This window comes from Mus pahari, chromosome 5 (assembly GCF_900095145.1).
Source record: "Mus pahari chromosome 5, PAHARI_EIJ_v1.1, whole genome shotgun sequence".
NCBI classification, from domain to species: Eukaryota; Metazoa; Chordata; class Mammalia; order Rodentia; family Muridae; genus Mus; species Mus pahari.
Window position 1 is genome coordinate 56,832,658 of NC_034594.1, and position 24,960 is coordinate 56,857,617.

The 24,960-nt window shown below is 45.0% G+C and overlaps 2 protein-coding genes across 3 annotated transcripts in view; one reads left to right on the forward strand and one right to left on the reverse strand.

Moving 5' to 3' along the window:
• Nucleotides 1-17,410, forward strand: part of Sgpp2 (sphingosine-1-phosphate phosphatase 2) — a 115,021-nt gene extending 97,611 nt beyond the window's left edge. The window contains exon 5 of the mRNA XM_021199159.2: nt 14,114-17,410. Coding sequence (XP_021054818.1) covers nt 14,114-14,662 — 549 coding nt within the window. The 3' untranslated portion in view covers nt 14,663-17,410. The remainder of the gene's footprint in view (nt 1-14,113) is intronic.
• A 4,896-nt stretch (nt 17,411-22,306) lies between these two features.
• Farsb (phenylalanyl-tRNA synthetase subunit beta) overlaps nt 22,307-24,960 on the reverse strand; it is a 64,910-nt gene continuing 62,256 nt past the window's right edge. For both annotated transcript variants that reach the window (XM_021197339.1, XM_029538594.1), the window contains exon 17: nt 22,307-22,585. In XM_021197339.1, coding sequence (XP_021052998.1) covers nt 22,434-22,585 — 152 coding nt within the window. In that variant the 3' untranslated portion in view covers nt 22,307-22,433. The remainder of the gene's footprint in view (nt 22,586-24,960) is intronic.

A 24,960-nucleotide genomic window follows, 5' to 3' on the forward strand; every position in this document is an offset into this window, starting at 1 on the left:
CTTTAAATCACTTGTCTTTTTACTGGTATTTATCAATACATTCCTAGCTACATGTATTATAAATTCTCTTCACATCTTTGTAGTTTCCCTTTTTTTTTTTTTTTTTTTTTTTTTTTTGACTCTTATTGGCAGTTCTTTGATGGGAAGTTCGAAATCTCAGTGGAGCTCAATTCCTGAATCTTTAGCTGATGGTTACAGTTCTATGTCCTAAGATATTTCTCTGCATACCACAAATCATGTAAACATTATTTTGTATCTATGAAGATTTAATTATTTTACTTTGCTTATTTATACCTATGCTCCACTTGGAGTCGCTTTTGTGACTTTTATTTTATATGAATGCCCAGTGCACTGTGTACTTGGGAGTGTTGTCCTTTATGAACGTATGGAAGGATCACCTTCATAGTAAATCATGTGACTATTTACATTTTCTTTGTATACATATACACCATGCTCTTCTGCACTGCTCTGTCTGTCTGTCTGTCTTCTTGCTAAGACCACTGTTCTGTGTACTTATTGGCTATTAGATATCTCTTTCCAATATATAATATTTGATAGATATTAGGTTCACCAGCTGCAGGGAGTGAAGGCCCTGCAGCCCTCTCTCTTGCTTTTCTGGGCTCTTAGTGTTTCCATATTAATTTTGCACCCAGTGCACCTTGTCATTTTCTCCTCTGCTGGGCTCTTACTGAGATGAAATGAGTGTGTGCATTGTTTTGAGAGAACTGGCACCTTGCATTGCTGACCATTCCTACCCATGGATGTAGTCAGATCTTTGCTTTTTCTTGGGACCATTGTAGTTTTCTGGGTATGGATATTACATATCATATATTACATGGTACCTCAGATGTGTTTATAAGTCTTGCATCTGTTAGGCAGTGTTCTGAGTCAGCCATTCTCAACCTGTGGGTCGTGACCCCTTTGGGGGCTGAACAACCCTTTCCCAGGGGTAGCATATCAGATATTCTGCAGATGCTATCTTTACACTAAGATTCATAACGGTATCAAAATCACAGTTAACGAAAATAGAAATGAAATAATTTTATGGCCTGGAGTCTCCACAACATAAAGAGCTCCATTAAAGAATTGCAGCATTAGGAAGGTTGGTGATCACTGCTCTAATTGCTCTTATAAGTATTAACTACCCCATAGGATAATCCACAGCAACCTTGTGAGAGAAGTCCTAGTTTTCCAAATGATGAGACCTTAAAGAAAGTGATCCAAACTCTCTGAGGTTGAGATGTCCAGGCTCACCACAGAGGGAGCACAGCCATATATACATCTTCCTGACACTCCGTAAAGCATGATGCCAGGAGTCAGTCTTTCAGATGGAGGGAGAACTGCACAATCTCCGCTTGGGGAGCTTAGCTTTTGCTCACAGACCCGACATCCAGGGCAGAAGCCAGCATTGCCCAGGAGCGTGGAAAAAGAACAGCAGCAGACTTCCTTTCCCTCCGGGGGTGAACAGTCATGACACCAGGGCCGCCAAGAATTCACAAGTGTCACCACAGCAGAATTTCACTTTCAAAGATGACGTTTTCAGGACATTTGAAGCTTTTATTCTCAGATGTGGTTCACAGAAGGAAGTGGGAGGCCCTGTGCTGTATAAACATGGCTCTGCACTGGCCTCTGTCATCTAGCAAGTTGAGGTGGACTCGGCCGCTCACCAGTGTGCTCCTTGTCCCTCAGCAGCGTCTGAGACAAACTATCAGACATGCAGTCTCAGGTCTCGCTTGGACCCTGCGTCCTTGGAAGCTACATTCAGCAGCTTCCCTGTGGGGTTCTTATGTGAGGTGCAGTTTGGAAAGCAGTCCATACGCATCACATCCCCTGACAAGACAGTGGCAATGCCGATTACACACAACCTGCATGGACCTGCCGGATACGCACGTAGCACGGAACACGACTCTGCTCTGTTCTCTCGTTACTCAGAGGCCCTGCTGCCCACCCAGGCTCAAGAAAGATCACTTAAGGGTCTGACAGGGTCTTTGTGTCTCCCAGCGGCTTGGCCTTCCCCTGTACCTGCCAATCTCGTGAGCGCCTCAGCAGTCGTCAGAGATGATGATAAACCCCCCCCCCCCACCCCCCCCCGGCAAACATGTCTGAGCTGCTGTCATAATCCTCCTGGCCTGCCGAGCCCTGCCCTTCATCACAGATAGACTGTTCGTACACATGGGAATTTGGGGTGGGGAGTTTGGTGTGGTTTGTGAACAACTGCTGCGACTTGTTAGACTCTGTGGAGCCAAGAGAAGCAAGTGATGATTTTCTAAATGGGGCTAGGTATGGGTAAAGTTTAGAAATAGACACTGTACCCCAATATATTCCTAGTTAATATTGAGAGCATACAAAGCTATAATGGACCTGATTATTTAATTTCCCTAAGAAACGCAATGTGTCATACTTTTTAGTATTCTAGTACCATTTAAAAGACACATACTGGGTTGGAGAGGTGACTCAGAGGGTAAAAATCCCTACTGTGTGAAAGTGTGGAGGCCTGAGTTTGGATCTCTAGTGCATAGAAGCTGGCACAGCAGTACGTGCCCACGAGCTGATGAGGCTGAGGGAGCCAAATCCCAGAGGTGGGCTAGCCAGATGGCCCAGCTGAAGCAGCAAGCCTGGGGTCAGTGAGACCCCCTATCTCTAAAGCTAAAGTGAGAGGCCTAGAGAGATGGCACAGCACTCAAGAGTGAATTCTACTCTTGCAGAGGGCCCGGGTTGGGTTCCCAAAATGAATGTTGCTTGGTCCACACCACCTGTAATGCCAGCCTCAGGAATCTAACACTCTTTTCTGGTGGTACCCACATGCAAACACACACATACTCTCTCTCTCTCTCTCTCTCTCTCTCTCTCTCTCTCTCTCTCTCTCTCTCACACACACACACACACACACACACACACAAATAAATAAGTAATAAAAAAGATCACATAAAATAAATAAAAATAGATTCTGTTTGAATGTACACTATTTGAATATATCCTATTGAAACATACTCAATCATCAGATAGTTTTACCTAAAACTGTTTCATCTGAATAGCATCAGATAGTCATCTACTTACTAGAATATCTTTTTAACCTTTCCAAGTTATGTCTTCCAAATACAAAATTAACATATACCAAAGGTTTTTTTAAATTAATGTTTGTGTACTTTTTAAATTCTATGTGCCGAATATTGGCTTCCATGTATGTATGTGCACCCTGTCTGTCCCTCATACTGAGGAGTCTAGAAGAGGGCATCAGGTCCCCAAAGCTGGAGTTGTGAATGGTTGAGATATGCCATGTGGGTGCTGGGAACTGAGCCTGGGTCCTCTGCAAGAACACTGGGTGCTCTGAATAGCTGAGCCATCCCACTGGCTTTATTCAATTCATTGAATCATGACTTTTGCCAGCAAGCTTTAAGGAAGGAGTCAATAGGTCTTCTCAGAAGTGTGGGAAGCACAGTAAGGCTGTTGGGCTATGAAATGGGCTCCATATCCTACAGAGTCACAAAGGCAATGTGTTCTGATCTTTGGCAGAAGAATTTTAATTTTTAAAAAATTAATTTTTCCCTTCATTGAAAATATACTTTTTCTCACATGATGTATACTGACAATGGTTTTCCCTCCACTTGCTCCTCCCAGCTCTCACCCCTCCTGCCCACCCGGATCCCACCCCTTTCTGTCTCTCATTAGGAAATAGACAGGCTTCATGAAAGGAGTCATAATAAGTTATATTATAATTAGATAAAAACTAGACCATCAGAACTGGAGAAAACAAAAACACAGAAGGAACACAGCCCAAGAAAAGGCCCAAGAAGCAGATGTAGACACAGAGACCCGTTCATTCACATACTCAGGAATCCCATCAAAACACTAAACTGGAAGCTATAGTATATATGCAAGGGGCCAGTAGGGTAAAAGGAGAGAATAACATATATGTATATATGTATATGTGTGTATACATATATATTCTTTTATATATATATACTCTATATTCATGTATGTACACATACATATATACATATACATCTAAATAAATCAGACAGTATATATAAACATATATAAATAATATACATGTGAAATATACACACACATACATATAAGACACAACACTATGAGACAAGGAACCTCCATAGAGAGTGCTTAGCTTGCTTGGCGTTGTTTGTCCACTGCTGGGCATGCAGCCTTCCTTTAAGAGTAGTTTGTTTCCCCAGTGAGACTCCCTTGGAGAAAACTAAATCTTCAAATGAAGATTTGCAAGTGGCACATGTCCACTTTTCCTTTCAGATCTAGGACCCCACCTAGCACAGGCCTGTGGATGCTGCCTTGGTCTCTGTGAGATTATACGAGCTTTGCTCACATTGGTTTATTTAAGGGCCCTGTTTCCATGGACTCCTCCATCCCCTCTGGCTCTTATGCTCTTTCGGCCTCCTCTTTTACAGGGTTCCCTGAGCCTTGAGGGGGGATTTGACAGACAGAGACACCCCATTTAGGGCTGAGCCCCAGGATCTCTCAGTCTCTGCATAACACTTGTCTGTGAGTCTCTGCATCTGTTGCCATCAGCTGCGGGAGGAAGCTTCGGCACCATCGGACTAGCGTATTTTCCAGGCAGGTCCCCATTGTAGATCAAAAGGGTTGTGGCCCTCCCCATCCTTTGGTAGGGTACAGAGTGCCTTCCTGTACCAGAGACACTAGTGTGTAGAAGTGAAGGCTCTCGGTAGGCACCGGCCTCGACTTCCCCATATTCCATGAGTTGTGTAGGTGCTGTCTTCTGCAGTGGGGTCTTGCCATCAGTTTGGGGAGAGGGGCCTCATCTGTAGAGCAACAGCCTGGGTTGTATGGGGGTTCTTATGTTCCACAACTCAATAAGATGTAGCCCAATCCCACGACTGGATGCTTCATTCGGTGACAAGAGATGTTCACCTGGGGCTCTGTCTCACCCTAAATAATAGCAATTTTGTTTACACTGCCTTCATATATGAATGTATTCTAGGAATCTTACTGGACTAGGTTCCCGTACCACGTCTCAAATGGCCTCTGATTTTAGCTGTCTCTCCCTGTATTCCCTCCCTCCTCCCATCCCCCCTGCCTTGATCCTCCAGTTCCAGTTCCCCCACCCTATGCATCCATAACTATCAATGCTATTTCACTTCTCTAGGGAGATCTATCTGTCCCCCAGTCCCTTACTCTGTACCCAACCTCTGTGGTTCTATAGATTGTAAGTTGGTCATCATTGACCTAGCAGCTAATATCTACTTATAAGCGAGTATGTATCGTATCTGTCTTTCTGCACCTGGGTTACCTCACTCAGGATGATCTCTCTAGGTCTGCCCATTTACCTGTGATTTTCTATGACTTCATTTTTTAAATGGCAGAGTGCTACTACATGATATAAGTGTACCATGTGTTCTTTATCCAGGAAGAATCATTTCCAATGACAGAAATCACTTGTCTTTTAATAAGACAAAACCCAACCATATAGCTTGTCCCTTCAGGGGAGATTCTGAGGATAGTAGTGGGAGAAAGGTTAATGCTATTGGCATTTTCGTCGATTATCTGTCGAGGTAATATGTCCAGTATATTAAATATATTAGATGAATAAAATTAATTTCTTTTTAGACTTCAATCACAACTAAAAATCATATTTTGAAACAAAAGAAAAAATGTGTTTGAGACAGGATCCTGCTTGCTCAGACTAGTCTGCAGCCTTGACCCAGGAAACAGGTGAGCAAAGCTCAACCTCCTGTGACCTTCAGGTGACCTTTGTCCTCGTGTGACACCAAAACGAGCCTTTGTCTTACATCCACCTTCTTGAGACAGGATTTCACATATAGCTCAGGAAGGTCCTGAGTCAGCACATAGCCAGAGCTCACCTTGTGCTGGTTGGCTCTCCTGCCTCTGCTTCCCCAGTACAGGGTGACAGGCATGGGCCACCACAATCTTTTATTAGTTATTAATTGGGGGGCAGGGGACACACTCGCTACTCTGCCCTGCCCTGTTACGCTCATACTTTGGAATATTTTAACACACCCACAGAAACCTGTTCCTTGTCAAAACTGTCAACATGGTTACTATTGAATCTTTAAATAGCCTCCCTTTGCTCTAAAACTACAGCCCGAGGACAGGACGCTGGTGTCCTCTTTTCTCACCGGTGGCTCCTTCCCAGCATCAGTGAGTTTTCAAAAGGTCGTTTCAAGCCTCTCTTTGCAGCCATAGAGTGCCATGCTTGCTGGTCCCTAGTCCTAGATTTGTAACGGTCCTAGGCCACATAAAGTGGCTTCAAGGACAGCCATGGTTCACAAAGGAGGCAACAGAGAAGCCGGGCATCCTTCTCGGATCCTGTGACAGCAGATCCTACTGTTCATGTCTCAAGCCAGGCTGGGGAGCAAGAGGGTTGCTTGGCCTCCTGCTTCTGATTGGCTTCCTGCTTTTTCTCTGATTTTTATTTTGTGTGTGGTGTTTGCATGGGTCTGGGCACACATGCAAGGGTGCCCATGTGCGATACACCCGTGTATATGTGGCATGTTGACACTGGGCGTTCCCCCCTTGATTGCCCCCCCCCCCACTGTATTACAGAGGCAGCATCTCTTGTTGAGTCCAGAGTCCAGAACTTCTCAGTTCAGCTAACCCAGCCAGTTTGTCTCAGGGACTCCCTGTTCGGGATTGCAGGTGGGCTCGGGGACCTGATCCCCAGTACTTCTGCACCACTGAACTCTGAGGTAGATTCTCACTCTGTAGCTCAGGCTGGCCTGGAGCTTACAATTCCCCAGGCTCTTGAGTGCTAGGGATTATAGGCCCATGTATGACACCTGGGTTGTCTGTAGACAATGATGTATAATGATTGAAAATTAATACTTTTGAACATATATATTCACTTTTCTTCCCCATACAAATGCTAATTATATAACACACCGGTTTCTCTCTGAAATCACTAATAGGCATATTCATGAGCACTGTGGCCTCCCACTTGCCTAGGCTGTTACTCAAGCCTATCTTCATTATTCTGAGAAATCAAATTAAACCTATACTAGCACAGGAATGCATACTCCAAGAAGTTCAGGAGGAGATGCTGACAGTCCAGTGGCTACCCTCATTACCCTGGAGAGGAAGGCCAGGCCTGACTTGGGTCATTGTCAGTGTCTTGGCATTAAGAGCAGTCTGTGCATCTTGGCTTTGCCTGGATTCCTGGCTTCAGCTCACTCTGTAAGGCCCTCATGGCTAGAGCAAGTCCTTCATGCTCTCAGCAGGGGACCTTGCAGAGGGGAAGACGCATGAGCCAGAGTTCCCCAGCCTATATGCCTAACTGGACCAGGGACCTGAAAGCATTCTTTGCAAAATTGAGCGAGTGTCTGGCTCTGCCCCTCTTTCTAGCTAGACAATTGGAGCAGCCCTAACCCCTCAATAGTGTTCTTCAGGGGGATGCTGGGAGATAGGATGAAATTTGTCCCAGTAAACCACACATAGGAAAGGAATGGAGGATCAGAACTTACCAGTGTAGACAGAAGGGTGAGGGTACACTGTAGAACTTTCCAGAGATGTTCACCAAAACTGAACAAATCCTTTCTGTTTGGCTAATGATAAGAATGCACAGTGTCATGTGTTACTAGACATCACCACTAAACCCTGCCCTGACGTCCCTTTCCTTGGAGGAGTCTTCTTTCACTCTCAGGTTAGATGTTTCATGTTGTTCACATTTACATGTGGCAGAAAGCTTGCCATGCCTGGCTTTCTGGATCTGCCTTATCTTGCTCAATGCAGTGATATCGACTCCCATCTACTGTCCCTGAAGTGACTGGATGAACCTCCACTGTATACATTTTTAACACATTGTCTTTATTTATTCATCTGTTGGCAGATACTGAGGCTGATTCCATAGTGTGGCTATCGTGAAGATCCTAATGGCATTGTGATTATTATAAAAACACTAAGCTGGGCATAGCAATGGGCATGGTCAGGCTAGCATTCTGTACGCAGAGGCAGGAGGATGAGGAGTTCAAAGTCATCTCTGGCTACATTCAGAAAACAATGTCTCTAAAGAAATAAGTACTATATTGATAGAAAAAAGGCAAAGGTATTAACTGCCTAAAATTCAGGAAAATATGGCAGTGAGTCAGTAGAGCATACAGAAGACAGAAATCATCTGTTATATTCCCACTCAGCAAGCCTATTTTATTTCCTTCTGATATCTCACCCATGCATGAGTGCATGTGTGTGTGCGTGTGTGTGTGTGTGTGTGTGTGCGCGCGCGCGTGCGTGCGTGCCTATACTTAAGATTAGACTGTATTATTTTCATTACATCTCACTTACTGCTAACTTTGAAGCCATGGGGAGGGACATGAGCTTTCCAGACACGTGTCTTTTCAAATGGAAAATCTTCGTCCTCTATTATTAAATAAGGAAGCGGTGAGCTTCCTCATCTCATTTTATTTCCTGTGAGCCAGAGGACGTGTTCAGCTTATGCCTTTTCAGTCTCTCTGCGATGCCCCTTTCTTTAGGCTAATTTTCCTTGCTTGCATTTGGAGCACATTATCTTTGGTCTTGGTTGCATGAATTGAAATAGCCCAAGTACTATTTTCAAGTGTAAACTAATCCTTCATTCTTTCCTTCCTCCCTTCCTTGCTGAGACGAAGTCTCCGGTATTCTAAACTGTCTTTGGACTCACTCTGTGTCTGGAGATGACCTTGAACTTTTTTTTTTTCTCATGGATTTTTTTTTTGACCTTGAACTTTTGACCTTCCTGCCTCTGATGCTCTGAGTTCTGGGATAACAGGTGCATGGCTCTATGCCCTAGTTTTACTCCAGGCTGATGCTGGGGGTTCCTGCGCGTTAGGCAAGCACTCCACCAACCAAGCAGTCTCCCTGGCACCAAGGTGATGGGAACTTTCCTGAACAATTTTACTTTCTTCATTTTCTTCAAATTCCCTGAGTAGAATCATAAGTCTGAGTGTTTATGTAATGTTGTATACTTTGTAGTTTAATTATCTTCATCTCTGGAAATGTTTTTGAAGGTCTGGGGGTTTTGAGGGGGGATTGTTTTATTTGTTTTGTTTTGAGACCAGTGGTAGGGCCAGCCTGAGCCGCAGAGTAAGACCTTGTCTCAAGGAAGGAAAGTTACTTAAAAATAAAGCTTAGAACATTTACAGTTCTTCTATTTAAAAGTGTTTATAAAATAATTTTGTTATAAGAGATTTACAGGGGGCTGGAGAGATGGCTCAGTGGTTAAGAGCACCGACTGCTCTTCCTAAGGTCCTGAGTTCAAATCCCAGCAACCACATGGTGGTTCACAACCATCCTTAATGTGATCTGATGCCCTCCTCTGGTGTGTCTGAAGACAGCTACAATGTACTTACATATAATACTAAATAAATCTTAAAGAGAGAGACAGACAGACAGAGAGAGAGAGAGAGAGACAGAGAGAGAGATTGATTTATAGTCCCCAACTTGGAAATCTCACTAGTTATGGCTCAAGTGTCTTTCTTATGAAAATACCTAAATACCTTTATTATGGTACCACTTTCCATGGATGAAAATCCAAATGAATGCCTAGAAGGGAGGGGAAAAATTCCATCTTCGGCCATGTTGGCTAAAATTAGTTTTGCCTCAAATGCTGGGGCTGTGGACCAAAATCATTTAGTTTGGATTGAAGATGAACACAATTAAGTTTATAAAGACTATTCCAACCAGATGCCAGGGACTTTGGCAACCATAATTACCAAAGAAGACAGGAGGAACCAGGGTGCATTCTTATTTATACTTTGAAACAATGGGTAGCCAAAGCCTCCTGACTCTGCCAGCGAGTGTCTGGTCTACTCTAGTCATGACGCTTTGGGAAAGAATGCAAATAAATCGGCAACCTTGACTCTCTGGCTGGGCACTTTTAATGAGCCCAAAGAAAATTATTTCATCACAGCAAAGACAAAATAAGGGAAGTGTGCTCTTCACCTTTCGTTCTGGGCCGAGGGAGATCACTGCCAACTGTGGAGATATATGACAGTGCATGAGAGAGGCATATAGCCCTAGCTGAGCCTTAGAGAGGAGCTGTAAGAACTTGCCAGGTAGAGATGGCTGGAGCACACTTAGCCTCTGAAAAGAATACAAAGCTGTTCTCGGTGTAATTAACAAGCGGCAAGTGAGCTCAGCCTTGCCCAGAGAAGCTTCTCTTTGCAGTGGACAGCGGTTACGTGGGCAGAGACTCAGAACTGGTCAGAGTACAGAACTAAGTGTCTCTTGAGTGCACAATCCTAAACAGGACATCCGCACCACCGCCTCTAAGGCTCAGGGGACGTTGTGGAAGAGAGAGCAGAAAAAGACGGAGCCAGTGGGGAGGGGCGCCGTGAAAAGATGTTTTCAGAACCTGGCCTTGCACTCAAGAACTTAGAGCAGCAGAGGCAATCTGAACAAGACCTGCTCAGGATGGCGCCCAGAAGTAGCCTATCAGGGAAAGGGGCGGGGCTCATGAGGCCCCGCCTCTCCCCAGGGAGCCCTTAATGGCTATTAGGGAAGTCTGCCCATGCTCCAATAACTCACTGTGTAGACCAGGCTAGCCTCAAACTCAGAGAGATCTGCCTGCATGCCTCCCAAGTGCTGGGATCAAAGGGATGGGCCACCATGCCTGGCTCAAAAAACAAAACAAAACAAAAAGTTTAAAAATTTCAGAAAGCAAGCCGGAAAGCAGTGCGGAATCCCTGGAACACGTTGAGGATTTGGACCGTGCTCAAAGCTCTAGGCTGCTGTCCCTGCTGGGTTTTATTTACTTTTGTTCTAATTTTACATTCGCTGAACCTAGATTATGCTGGGGATTATTCAGAGTGTAGATTCCTGGCCACACTCTGGATCAGATGGGGGAGAGTGTGGCACAGCCTAGGACCTTCTGGGAAGAGAATTTCGATTGATGAAATGTGTCTCCATGAGACCTGCAGCCATCAAGGCAGCCCCATGAGCAACCATGGCTGGAGGGCCGAGGAAGAGTGTGAGCCCTGTGAGGACAGGCTCGTTTGTGGTGCTGAGCTCTCTCCAACTCTTAACAGTAGTGTTCCTTTAAACACATAGACAAAATTCTCGGCGGGCCCTCTGCACCGAGGTACCGGCTCATCCCGCCCTGCATGGGCAGATTCAAATGCTTAATTTAATTTCATATAAATCCAAAGGAAATAACAAACACATACAGGTGATAGTGAATTCCAGTGTGAAGAGTCCCCTTCCCCACTGAGTAGCCAAGTGCACTGCTCTGCAAATATGTACCTGCCTGTGTTCCAAGCTTTTTGTCAGTCAAAACAGAACTGCCTTACATATACTATCCAGCAGCTTGCCTCGTTACTTATTGGAGGATTTAACGGTTTGCTATGCTGTGTCATTTTAAAAACATCATCCTTTTAAACCGTGTAGAAATAAGCATGTAAAAAAACTCTGCTCAACAAAGTGTTTCTAAAGCCATGCAAGAAAATAAATATATTATCTGAAATTGAGTTGTCTATTCAGTTCCTTAAAATGTTATGGCAGCCAGGAGATCTTTAAATCCAGGTGGGCAGAGCCTCCAGAAGCTGGCTGCCTCACAGATTCCAGCTCCTGTTAGCCTCTGTCGCCTGCTCTTCTTGGCAGGTAAGACAGGTACACGAATGGCATCCTCGAGATGGCGGTCCCCTCTGTACCTTTTTATAAGGTAGATGTTCTCACATAGTTTCTTCCCATTGCCAAGCTTTCTGGGTACAGAGCTCTATCCATGATGGATCCGACGGAAACATACATGTTTTCCCCCATTTCAATCACAGAGAAACTTGAGCAGGACAAACTCCACCTACTGGGGTGATCCCGCGTCCTGAGTTGGCAGCTGAGCTGTGGGAGTGGGTGCTTGGTGAGCGGGGATTGTTGACCGACCTTGAGAACCATCTGCTCCTGACCACTCCACACAAACCAGAGTGCTTGGTGAGTGGTAGACTTTGTCTACTCCACTAGTCCTGGAGAAAGCATCTCTGCTTCTTCTCAGGTACCAACAGGACAGTGTTGGCAGCTTCGGGCCTCCCTGAAGGCACTCACTCTTCCCATTAAAGCAGTCAAAGCAGGCTCCATCTGGAGATGTCCCCAGAGGGGTTGAATGCAGTCAGCAAAGCTCTGCTCTGTCACTACCTGAACAGCCAGGCCCACCTTGCCTTTTTAAACTGCTTGGAGCATCCTCCTGTCACAGCTGTGTCCCATGGTGTAAATCATACCACAGATAATGCAATGCTACTCCTAGAGTGGACCAAGTAGACTTGGTGAGTGACTTGCAGCATCTTGCCATTGCCAGCAACCCCACTATGAAGAACATGACAACCTTGATTCAGCTGTGGGCAGTACAGCTCCTGAGCCAGGTCCCTGGGTGAGGCTGCTAGTTTAGAAGATAAATGTGTACTTTTAAAAGCAACTGACAAGTTTCTGCCCCACGGAGCATGCAGCATTTTACACACGGAGGAGTGGAAGATGGCCTCATTAACAGCTTTAACTTTTCCTTGGGTTTCTTGAATCAGTCTCACAATAGAGCCCAAACTGGCCTTGAACTTACCATTCCTCTGCCTCCACTTCCCAAATGCTAAGACTCCATACATGCGTCACCATGAATTCACCACGATGCCCAGCTAACAGAATGTTGTCTGAAGGACTGGGTGGGGCACAGATTCTAGGAGATCCTCAGTACAGTCTGAGAAGGTAGGAGTACACAGTCAGGGGCCTCTCTAGGTCTCTGGGGGCCCCTTAAAATGCAGCAGCTGACACTTGGCAGTGTTAGACAAGGCCAAAGAAGCCTGAAAGCATTTCCATTTTCATTTGTTTAAAATGTTTTCTTAGTTAAAAAATTGACAGTTATTGGCATAAGACTGTTAATTTGGGGCTGGTAAGATGGCTTAACAGGTAAAAGATGCCTGGTTAGCCCCAAACCTGGTGATCTGAGCAATCCTTAGGAACCACATGGTGGAAAGGACCCGACTCCCTTTGCTGTCCCCAGGCCCGCTGTCACAGGCACACATGTGCACACACCATGTAATGTAATCGCTTACAGTTTTATGAAGTCTAGCGCACACACACATTTTTGTAATCACCATCTCAGTATGGAATAGTCTCATTATCCCTAGACTGCATCACGACATCCTTTTTGGTCACACAGGATAAACCAAGTCCCCTAGGCAACGGCTGATAACTGTTCCCTGTCCCTGAGGTTTTGTCTTTTAGAGAATGCCATGTAAGTAGAACCAGGGAGTATGTAACACTTGGAGCTTGGAGGCTTGTTCCATTCAGAAGTATTTCCTGCATCAGCAATTCAACACCAGTTTTCATTTCTCCCCAATATGATTTGATTCTTCCATCTTATTCTGAGTATATAATGGAGTATTTGAAGTATTAGAAAGCAGCATTAAACAGTGTATTGTAATCGTGTTTCTGCTGTAAACTGTCCAGTTTCTTTACTTACAGGGATGTGCATTTCCCCTGTGGTATTTACTCTAGTCAAGTGGGTTGAAGAACTTAATGGGTCATCCATCTGGTAATGTTTACTATTCAGGGCTTTTTTTTTTTTTTTTTTTTTTTTTTTTAAAACTCAGTAAAGAGTTTAGAGCCGGGGCTGGTGAGATGGCTCAGCAGGTAAGAGCACCCGGCTGTTCTTCCAAAGGTGCAGAGTTCAAATCCCAGCAACCACATGGTGGCTCACAACCATCCTTAACGAGATCTGACTCCCTCTTCTGGAGTGTCTGAAGANCCACATGGTGGCTCACAACCATCCTTAACGAGATCTGACTCCCTCTTCTGGAGTGTCTGAAGACAGCTACAGTGTACTTACACATAATAAATAAATCTTTAAAAAAAAAAAAAAAAAGTTTAGAGCCTTCACACTATCTGCCAAAAAAGGGTGGTGCCACCTCTGTGAAGGCTACAATTCTTGTGACATAAGGTGAATATAAAAAAAATAAGATGACATGACCACGAAACTATCAACCACTCACTCAGAAAGAAATTCAGAAATGTATTGTTGAAATATACCGTAGCATGGTGACTATGTATATTATTTCCTATCTTAGATCTGTACTTGCTTTGAGTACATACTATAAAGTAAGACCTCGCAGATACTGTGTTTCCAGGGCTAAGCTGCCATTTTTCTTTTCTCTCCTGGCAGGACGTCCTGGGTGGAGTTCTGATCACTGCAGTTCTCATTGCTCTGACCTACCCTGCCTGGAGCCTCATCGACTCCCTGGACTCTGCCAGCCCCCTCTTCCCTGTGTGTGTCATAGTTGTGCCATTCCTCTTGTGCTACAACTACCCTGTGTCTGACTACTACAGCCCGACCAGGGCAGACACCACCACCATCGTAGCTGCCGGGGCTGGAGTGACCCTGGGATTCTGGATCAACCACTTCTTCCAGCTGTCCAAGCCCACCCCATCTCTTCCTGTGGTTCAGAACATCCCACCCCTTACCACTGACATGCTTGTTTTAGGTCTGACCAAATTTATGGTGGGGCTCATGTTGATCCTCTTGGTTCGCCAACTGGTGCAAAAGCTTTCGCTGCAAGTATTATTCTCATGGTTCAAGGTGGTTACTAGGAACAAGGAGGCCAGGCGGAGACTAGAGATTGAAGTCCCTTACAAGTTTGTCACCTACACATCTGTTGGCATCTGTGCCACAACCTTTGTGCCAATGTTGCACAGGTTTTTGGGATTGCTCTGAGCCCAAGACAGTTAGGAACTAGTCCGCTAATTCGAGATGCAAAATGGAGAACGCTGTTGATTCAGGCAATCTCAATGCCTCCTGTTTAAGAAAACCCTAAGTCATAGTTTTGTTTTGCTGATGTTAACATAGATACGGCTGCTGTGGCAGCAGCCGTGGGATTCATCTGTAAAGACACCAGGCTCAAACCATAGCTGAGGTCTGCAAGACCACCCCTCCTCTTTCTGTTACATGGACTTGGGACAGTCTTGGGTGGACAGGAATTATGGCCTGGCTTGGAATGGCTACAAGCCCCACCAAGCTCCAGAGAGCCAGTAGACTTGAGGTTATATGAAGGCAGGATAGTTCTTTTTGGTTACAACCTTGCCTGATGCAAGTCTCAATCCCTAAACTGGAGTTTGGTCTGGGAGTAAGGGTGGCACCATGGAAAATCTCAACTCCTTGGACAGAATGGCTTCTTGTGCTGTCATGAGACTGGACTGTGTCTGAGTGGGTGGCGAGACCATTCTAAAATAAAGTTTCCTGTGAGGAGACTGAAGACAGTAGCAGAGCCATGAGGTCACCGGAAGGGCTTGCTTTATTTACCAGCTCATCTCCTCCAGGAACTGTTAGTGAAGCAAGATGCTGATCTTCCTTGCATACAGTTCGCAGCATCCAGGGATTCAGTTTCTACACTCGTGTAAGCAACACACAGCAGGCTGCCAGCTCCTCACAGGTGGAAATGAGGACACACCGTGACTCCTGCCCTCGCCTGCCTCGCCTTCAGCACCTTCAGTTGTTTGAGCTTCCACAGAAGCCTAGAAGGCACTGAATCTGCACCAGGGTGGATGAGCTTTGTCCTCTGGAAGCCCTGACACTGCCTCATCCCTATGACTTTACCGTTTGTCACTGCTCGGCTACTTTGTATAAATGTCTTCAGTTATTCACCCTCAGCAGAATCTGGGACTCCCTCTCAGGCTTCCCACCCCTTCTTACCTCTTTCTTGGCAGTTTTAAGATTTTTCAGTTAAGAACTTTAAGATGTTTAGACCTGAAGAATTTTAGCGCAAGAAAAACTGCAGTCTATTTGGAGAGAATAAGCCAGTTGACTGTAGCACCTGTTAGACCTAGAGTGGTCCTCCTTAGCTCCTTGGAGCTAAGAAGGCATGCACGACACCCACAGCAGAGACCTCCTTCCCTGCACTCAGCACTTCGGAATAAGGATCAGGTGTAATGACACCCTGAAGGGTCCATGTAAATGGTAGTTGTTGATCTTTTGAGGGATGGTGTCAGTAAGCCAGTGTTTCACTATACACACGAACTGGACAAATCACCCCCTACCCCCAAAAAGAGCTACTAAGGCTCCAACTTTTGCATTCAATGTGAACACCAAAGCCAACATTTTCTCTGATTTTGAGTATGTCCCATGGCCTATGGTTGGAATGATGTTCTTTGGTGCTGAATGTAGTGTTTTAATTCCTGAAGAACAATTCTTGGACTGGGCATGGTTTTAATCATAGAATTGGAGGCAGATGGATCTCTGAGTTCGCGGCCAGTCTGGTTTACAGAGTGAGTTCCAGGACAGCCAGGGCTACACAGAGAAACCCTGTCTTGAAAAACAAACAAAAAAGAATAATTCTTAACAAAATGCCCATTTTTAACCTAACAATTCTTCTCTTCTTCATCATAGCTATGAACAGGAATGCAGTGCCCAGCACTTGCCTGGCTTTGCTGGCAGTATTTCAGCTCCGTGGCTGGGGAGCCCCAAGCCCTGGTTTACAGGTGTGCTTACCTCGGCCAGCCTCCAGGTGTGCATGGCTGTCTCTGTTGTTTGTCCCCCAACCTCCAAGCTACCAAACTAGAGCTTGTAATGTGGGCTTATATCCACAGAGGTGATTTTAGTTGGTTTGTCTAAAGCCTAAAGACAAAAGGCTCAGCTTCTTCCACGTGCATCTGCAAAAGAAGGGCTGTATGTATTGTCAGTGGTGGGTGTGGTGAATAGGAAGTTTAAGGCCCAACAACAGGGAAGTTGACAACTGAGTGAATGCATTCGAGGCTGTGTTTACATAATTTAGATGGAGGATGAATATATTAGCCACACAACATTAAACAGTGGCCTAAGAATTTGTCATGACCGGTCACTCTTGGATGGACTTGATAAAAGAAAAGGGGGGGATAAAGTATTTACTGTGGATGCCAAGGTTAGTTTGGATCCCTACAGTATTTTAAATGCTATGGCTTTGGTGAGCCTTCTCAATTCACCAAATTCACTTCTTACAGAGCAGCACTGTCATCCTAGTAAATTCTCTCTTGGGTCTCTTCAAAACACTTTGTCAGTTTCTCTCTGGAGAGAGAGTGCCCCCTGCTGGCTTAGCTTGTCTTAGTCCAAAGGCCCTCATGCACTGGGCTGGCCTGGCCTACCAGGACACCAAAGGTTTAAGCTTCCTCTGGGAATCAGGAAGCATGACACATCCTTTTCCCATCCTGCTACTACTCTGGGCCACGTCATCAATCTAGAACCGGCTTTACAAGCAGCTGTCCATTTTGGGTCACTTTTGCTCAGACCTATACCATATGCTGGAAAAAGACACAGGCAAGACCCTTAACCTAATACCTTTCATGGTAGCCTCTAAAACCACTTGACACTGTGCCTGGTAACTTGGGTTTTCTTGCCGAAATACACAACTCATCTTCCCGGATCATCACAGCATGTGGTATTTAAGACCACATGTTTCAGGTTTCTATTTTGAAAGCCTTCAACTGTCTTGCTTATGCAGTGTATATAAATTTATTCTTTTTAAAAATAAAATCTTTTTGTTTGAGTATGGTTATTAAATGCTTTAAAATCTAATGTTTTTTCTTTCTTTTTTCTTTTTCGAGACAAGGTCTCAGTCTGTAACCCAGGTTAGCCTAGAGAACTAGAATATTTTCATAGATAAGTGGCTGAGGTGTTTGAATGCCCCCCACCCCCAGTCAAGCTTACCTAACTGTATGGAATGCTTTGTGTGGCTTTAAGCACCTTGATTTGCTCTTTGAATTAGCAATTCAAAGATTGCTCTCAGATTACGAAGTGATGTACAGTGTTACCTGAGGCCACATTTGTACTGTGAACAGTGTCAACTCCTCAATTGTGTGCTGGGCACCCAAGGGATGTAAACGCTCCGTTTCTGTGGAGTTCTCCCAGGTCAGTGAAGACACAGGTTCAGGGAATTTGAAGTCAGAGCTGAAGCACCAAGGCTCTGTGGAAAAGACCAGGCCATGGGAGGTGGCAGGACAAGTATCAATTTGGGCATGAGGACAAGAGCAAGTCCAGGCTTTACAGAGGGCATTGCAGAAGCCAGGCTTGGAGGAGACCAGGTTGCCCGGGCGGTGGGGTGAGAAGGTAAGAAGATACTCTGCATCTAGGGACCAGCTGGACAGAGGCACTCCCCTGGCTCTTACAGGGAAAAGCCCGACCAAACCTGCATGGTCACCATGTGAGAACTGGGTGATAGGTATGGTGTTCTCACAGGTTCCTGACATCCTCATTCAAGTGTTTCACTGTGCCCTGGATACCTTCACTCTTGCACCTCTGAACTGCTTGCTCCCAGGTCCCGTAGTTAGATAACATGAACTGTGTCCCTGTGCACACCACGATCATTAGGCTTCTCTGATCCGTTCCTCAAACTAGTCCTCAGAAACAACGCTTGTAAATTGTTTTGCTGTAAACAGCATTTCTTGTCTCTCCAGTGAATGGATCTATTTCTCCAGCACAAGGTTACACAGACCCAAGCCAAGCACATTTCATTTTAGACAGGGTTCTCCTACAAACCATGTGTGTTTATTTTGCTTGTATGAGTGTGTATGATGGTGTGGGAGCCTGGCACATCTTCTATTGCTTTCCACGGTATGTTTGATAGTCTCCCTCTTAACCTGAAGCTCACTATTTTGACTGGACTGCCAGGCCAGAAAGCCCCTTGGATCTTCCTGTCTCCGCCCCCTAGTACTGGACTCAAACACATGAATGACATCATGTGCCACTTTTACACGGTTCTGGGAAGCCAAGTTCAGGTCCTCTAGCTTTCAGTCAGCCTTAGCCTAGTCAGCCATCTGCTCAGCGCTCTGCTCATCTTGTAAACTTTCAGTGTGCTTTGCTGTTCCAAAGTCATATGGCAATTCTTCCTTCCTCACAAACATAAGACTTTAATAAATTAGTTTGGTCTTACTATACATCCGTTGTTTCCTTGAAGTGGGGCACACCTGTAGTACAGACTCACATACTTACATGCATACTAAGACGGGAGATGAATGTGGGCCATGCATAGAATGTTAAATTTTTAAAAGCCATAGCCACATGAGACAAGGGAGCTATATGAAGCCAAAGACATTCCTCTTCCTTCTCCACGCCTGTCTATGTGGCATGCAAAAACAAACAAGAAATGCAATGGTGGCGCGCTAGGAGTTCCGGCTGGTGCCACTTTTTCCACACTCAACACATCTGCTAGCCTTCCTTTCTCCTCTTACTGTGTGACATCATGATTCCCTGGGGTGGGGCAAAACCAGATTCTTCCCAGTGAAGGTATTCAAAGAAAGCCAAACCTTTTGGTAATAAGTCCAACTGGTCCTCTCTTCACTGAGGGGGTGGCAACCTGATGCTGCCTTAATACATGGACCTAAGAGGAGTTCAAAATGTGCCAAGAGAGGAGAGGGGACTCTGGTCTGCTGCTTTGTCACCTGGAAACCATATGGGTGGCCCTGAGTGAACAAATTATGCAGAGCCCACTAAACAAAGACCATCTTAACACATCTCACTTCGACACTGATAAAGAGCTGTAGAAGGGTCCAGAAGATGAAAGACATCCATATTGCCCTAGCCAAACCCTAGCCCTGGGCTTCTTAGTGACCCATATACTCAAGAGTTCTCCCCCCACCCCATCCCATCCAGAGCAATCTTCCTACAGCAGTTTATTTGTGGGGCACCTGTCTGCTTATCCTGCTTCAGGTGACCCCAAGTGCTCCTTCTATAAATGAACATCCCGAGACTCACAGCTGAGACCTCTGATTGGCCCACCCATCTCTGTCTAGGTGTGACTCCCTATCTGCCCAGACCCAGTGAGCAGTTTACCCAGACTTGCCTCTAACAGAACCATCTTGCCTTGGCTCTTAGGAAGGGCTTGTTTGAAGGGCCAGCACAGTGTCCTCCTTCGTGACAGAAAGTGGCAGCTTCTGGAATGTAAGTTCCTTTGCCACCAAGTGTGGTATCAAAAGGGCACACTGTACCCTTCCTGTCACTCCTTCTGAAAGGGCTCATTTGCATGAAGGCCTCTGCTTCCTCTCTGGGGCCCTGCCTCCTCACATTCGCTAACTGAGCCGTTTCAAATGTTCCTAACACACAACCATGCCTCATCCTAGCCTGGCTTCCATAAAAGAAAAACACTTGACTCAGAGCACTGAAGCAGTCATAAGAGAGACCAAAAACAAACAAACAAAACAACAAACAAACAAAACAAAACTGCACAGGACTTTGCTTGGCCAGACACAATTCCTCTCAGCCCATTGCTGGAGATGCTAATTTGACCAAATCAGGCTGCCTACATCCACAGCCATTCTTTCTGCCTGTTGGAAAGTCAAAGCCAAGCAGAGGATCTGAACTCACCGTCTGTCATGGACACTCATCCTGTTAGTTACTGTTTTTACCCAAGAAGGCCATGTTCCCCACAGCAACATCTGGCAGGTACCTTCTGGAGCCCAGAGGTGTACTGACACCCTAGATTTTGTTACACACGCCAATCTCCACTTTCTTTTATGGCTGCCAAGACAGCACAGGCACATGGCTCAGAAAGAACACAAGCTTGATTCTCACTGTTCTGGAGAATAAAGATCCAAAACTGAGGTACCAGCAAGTATTTAATCCTAAGGGTTCTTCTGGCTTGTAGGAGGTCACCATCTGGCCCTGTATCCACAGGACCTCTTTGTCATCTACACACTGGGATGGGAAAGCAAGCTTTCTGGTGTCTCCCAGGAAAGCCGCTAATCCCAGCAGGAAGGCTTCATCCTCATAACCTCATCTAGCCCTGACTATCTCCCAAAGACCTCACTTGTAAGAACCATCACACTGAGTATACTGGAGACGGGCATTTGGTCCACAGTAATATATATCAATTTACTCAAAAGTCCTTGTAACATAACTAGACAGAACTTTGGAGTTATCAGTTGGTCAAATCCTTTAAATGAGGTTCCATTTAGCTTAATGCAGTTAATATGTCTTTTCAGGTCATTACTCTCCTTTTGGTAAAGTGGAAGAGAGCCGAAGTCAATAACACCAATGCATCATCAATGCCAGAAACACGGAGGTCAACACAGGAAGACTCTCGGCAATAGTTCCCCTGAGCCACTGAGCCTCTCTTGTTTAGTGCAGGAGCCACTGTATGACTGGCTAGTTTCCACTCAACTTGCTCCTGTTTAAAGATTTAAATATCGATCATGTGTGTCCCTGGCACCCAAGCATGTCAGAAGGTACTGGATCCCCTGAAACCAGGGTTACAGTTGTAAGCCATGAAGTAGGTGGGAATCAAACCCAGGGCCTCAGCAAACGCAGTCAGTGCTCTCAGCCAGTCACCTCACCAGCCCCCACAATCTCTTCTTCGTCCACATCAATAGGACCATGTGTAGTCGTTTATGTGTGGCTTCCTTCTCTTAGCATGCTTGGACTCACTTGTGTTATCAGGAGTCCATCCCTCATAAGGAATGCATGCCCTTCATGAAAAGGCTATGTGGTCTGTGGCAACTATAAATAACATTGAACATCTGCATTAAAAACTGTTGTGTGATCATGCAGTTCCAACAGCTAGATGGTGTTTCAGGTTTCAAGAAACCACCAAACTACTTTCCTGGCTATATCATTTTATATCCTCTCAACAGCAGAATGCAACAGTTCCACTTGGACCACCACTATCTGATCCATCATTTTTACACATGAGCCCTTTTCACATTTTTTAAAATATGTATTGGTATTTTGTCCACATGTACATCTGCATACCACTTATGTGTCTGGTGCCCTTGAAGACCAGAAGAGAGTGTCAGACCTGAAATTACAGATGGCTGTGAATCGCCATGTGGGTGACAGGAATTCAGGAATTAAATTCAGGTGCAAGAGTATCCAGTGCCCTTAGCACCTTTTCAGCCCCGACAGTGGCTATTTTAAGGAGTGTGCAGCAGTTTATCTATGTGGTCTTTATGTGTATCCTGCTGAGGACTAATGACCTTGTCTTATGAAGTTGTAATAACTATATATATACACACATATAAAAACACGCACACATAGATACAGACTGATACACCATTCATATACACATATATTCACACATAAATCAATTAAAAAAATGACTTGAAAAGCTGTCATTGCTTGGTCATACTGATTCTGAAAAAAATTTCCTAAAGTATTGATTTTATTGATTAATACTTATCAGGTTTAGAAAAGGCTTAAACCTGCACAACATGTGTTCTAGTTGATGAGTTGTTTCCTTCTATTCAGGAGGAGTCATAAGTAACCAACACTCTGAAGGCCAAGCAAAACTTCTGCTCCCAGAACTCACCCCGCCTGTCCAGGGCACCTCTCCCCAATGTGGTACATGCAGATACACACCGGCTGTTCCAAACGCTGGCCTAATGCAGCTACACAAGGAGCCAGATAGCACATTTCACTTTATTAAACATTAACGCACAAATGGATGTGCCCTGTAAAAGAGGGCTGAAGGACACCACAGGAGCAGAAAGGGACACTTAGAGACAGAACCACACAACAGAGACCAACCTCACAAAAAGGGCTCAATATTGATTTCCAGAGAGGAACAGGGCATGGTCAGCTCAAATTTGGTGATAACATCAGGATGAAGGACGCCTAGCTTCCCAATGCTTTGACCCCCAACAAAGATCTCAGCACACCGTCCAGGGAAAAATGCAGAACCTGAAACAGAGAGTGGGAGAAAAATCAATGTTCCTTCTGGAAAAAAAAAGTCAATAGCCATTTAACACTAAAAGCCTACAAGTCTCTTTTAAAAATAACCATTCTTCTTTAAGCCACTGTCTGCATGGCTGCACACTCTTGCACTTGCTAGTATGAAGGAGCACTAACAGTTACACCAGGAAACAATCGTGAGAATAAGAGTCCTATTCTTGAGGCCACAGGAGTGTCATCATTTCTTAGGGGACACAAGGAGAAGAAGTAAAACTGAGGAGCCTCCAGGGACAGAACAGACAGAAGCAGGTCTCCCACATCAGTACTTGCTGGATAAGAAGCCTGCTGTTGTTCCATTCACTCTTTACCATGTCATACTTCACTTTATTACACAAGAAACCCACACTGAAATACCACAGCCACAGGGACCTGCATGTGTGCTTACAGGCCACATCTCCACGATGCAAGCTGCATCCCTGCCTGAGAAGAGATCCGCCTCTAAGCAGGTTCGTCATCTGTAAAGCCCCAGTGAAGGCCACAGCAGAGCCACATTGGTCCTAGCTGATTCCTACTTCACTTCAAGGCAGGCAGAGCGCTCTCTTTATTTGCTGCTGGAGCCCGGCTCCACGGGGTCCCACCCAGTAACCATTCTGGAGGCTTAACCAGCTGGAAAGGAACCAACGCTGGGAGGCCCACCTACTTCCTAGCCACTAAATTACCAGTGCCACAGGCTTATCAACGTGCTGGACTCTGCAGTAGTTTAAAAAACAACGCTGATTCATTTCTCTCAACACCCACTTGAAAAGGGATCAAACCCACAGCTCCTGAAGGATTCAAGCAAAATGTTTACTGGCTTGAACTATAAATACCCAGCAGAACTGGGCCACAAGCCTGCAGTCTGCCACTCAGAGTGAGTGCATTATTTATGGGGGAGCAAACTGCTGAGGCTCTAATAGCTCCAAGGTCAGCATAATTAAGAATACAGAGTGGGAGGGGTGGACAGGGGACTCTACTACTGTTGGGCTGATACCATGGAGACAAGGGTTACAAAGACTGCCCAATCAATGTGTAAAGATACTTGCTTCTATTCTCAGGAAAGAACAGAAAAACATTTTTGTCATTCTTAGCCCAAAGCAACATGGCTGAACTATTTTTTTCACATCTCATCAAGCTAAGTGCTTCTGCTTCACAGTCAAAGCAAGCCATCCCATGAACTCCATTTAAGTGCTACAACTGGCTCTGTGCCCTAATCCACACTCAGGAAAGGGTTGAGAAGAATGTTATACAACAACTCAGAAACCAGGCTGGATAGATAATAAAGAATGTGGCTGGGATAGTGATTATGGTTAAATCTGATAAAGATGACACACTCTTATCCTGTGAAACGAAAATACAACTTAAAAGACAGCACTACGGACAAGACTGTCAACTACATCCCAACAAGAAAAACAGGGAGGGAGGGAGGGAAGGAGGGAGGGAGGGGGGGAGGGAGACCGTCTTCAAGGCAGAATGAAGAGAACTTTTCAGATGACAAGCCAAGGCAGCTTTTCCCGAGTGCATCCAGCACCCCAGAGCTGGGTTGCGCCCACACCTGTTCTCCTCGTAGACAGAGCAGTAAGGCTGTACACATAACGGGCAGCAGTTGATGGTGGTGGTGCTCCTGATGAGGGCAAGGACACTCCTGAGAGGACTCTGGCTTGCTCTAAAGGCCACCGGGGGAGGAAATACCCAAGACCTTCCTGACAGCCTTGCTGTATGAAAGCTTTCCTTTTATCTATTTTCAATTCCAATTTGATTGGATTCATTTTTACTGAAGCATAAAACCAAACTATTTTAGAATTTAAGCCAGATGTGCTAGTTCTGACAATGTTAGCAAAATAAAGCCTAAGATAAGGAATGAGAATTTTTACTTCATAGAACAACATTTTGATTCAGCATTTTTTAGTAAAATTCAGTTATATTCTTCTTCAGTTGCCAGGTTTACTTTACCTATAAACTGGGACCAGATTTTGCTTTAGTTCATTAATCAGGTAGATATCTAGTAACAAAAATATTTATATCAATAAAATGCAATTTTCTCTCTTTCCAGAGAAAAACAAAGGAAATCCATATTCAAAACTATTTAACATATCCCAAGGTAAAAGAGTATTGAAAAAGGATTCCAATGTCAAAAGTTCACACTTTCGCATGGGCCCAAAGTCACAACTGCTGCTCAAAGGCTCCTTGGCCACCAGGCTCCTCACTCTCCTGTAAGGAACCCAATTTGCAATCCCTGGATCATCAATCCACTCTGCCCAAATGCATGCCTGGATTTACAGTGACAACTTTATTTTTCTCTTTTGCTTTTTCTTCTTCTTCTTCTTTTTTTTTTTTTTTTTTTTTTT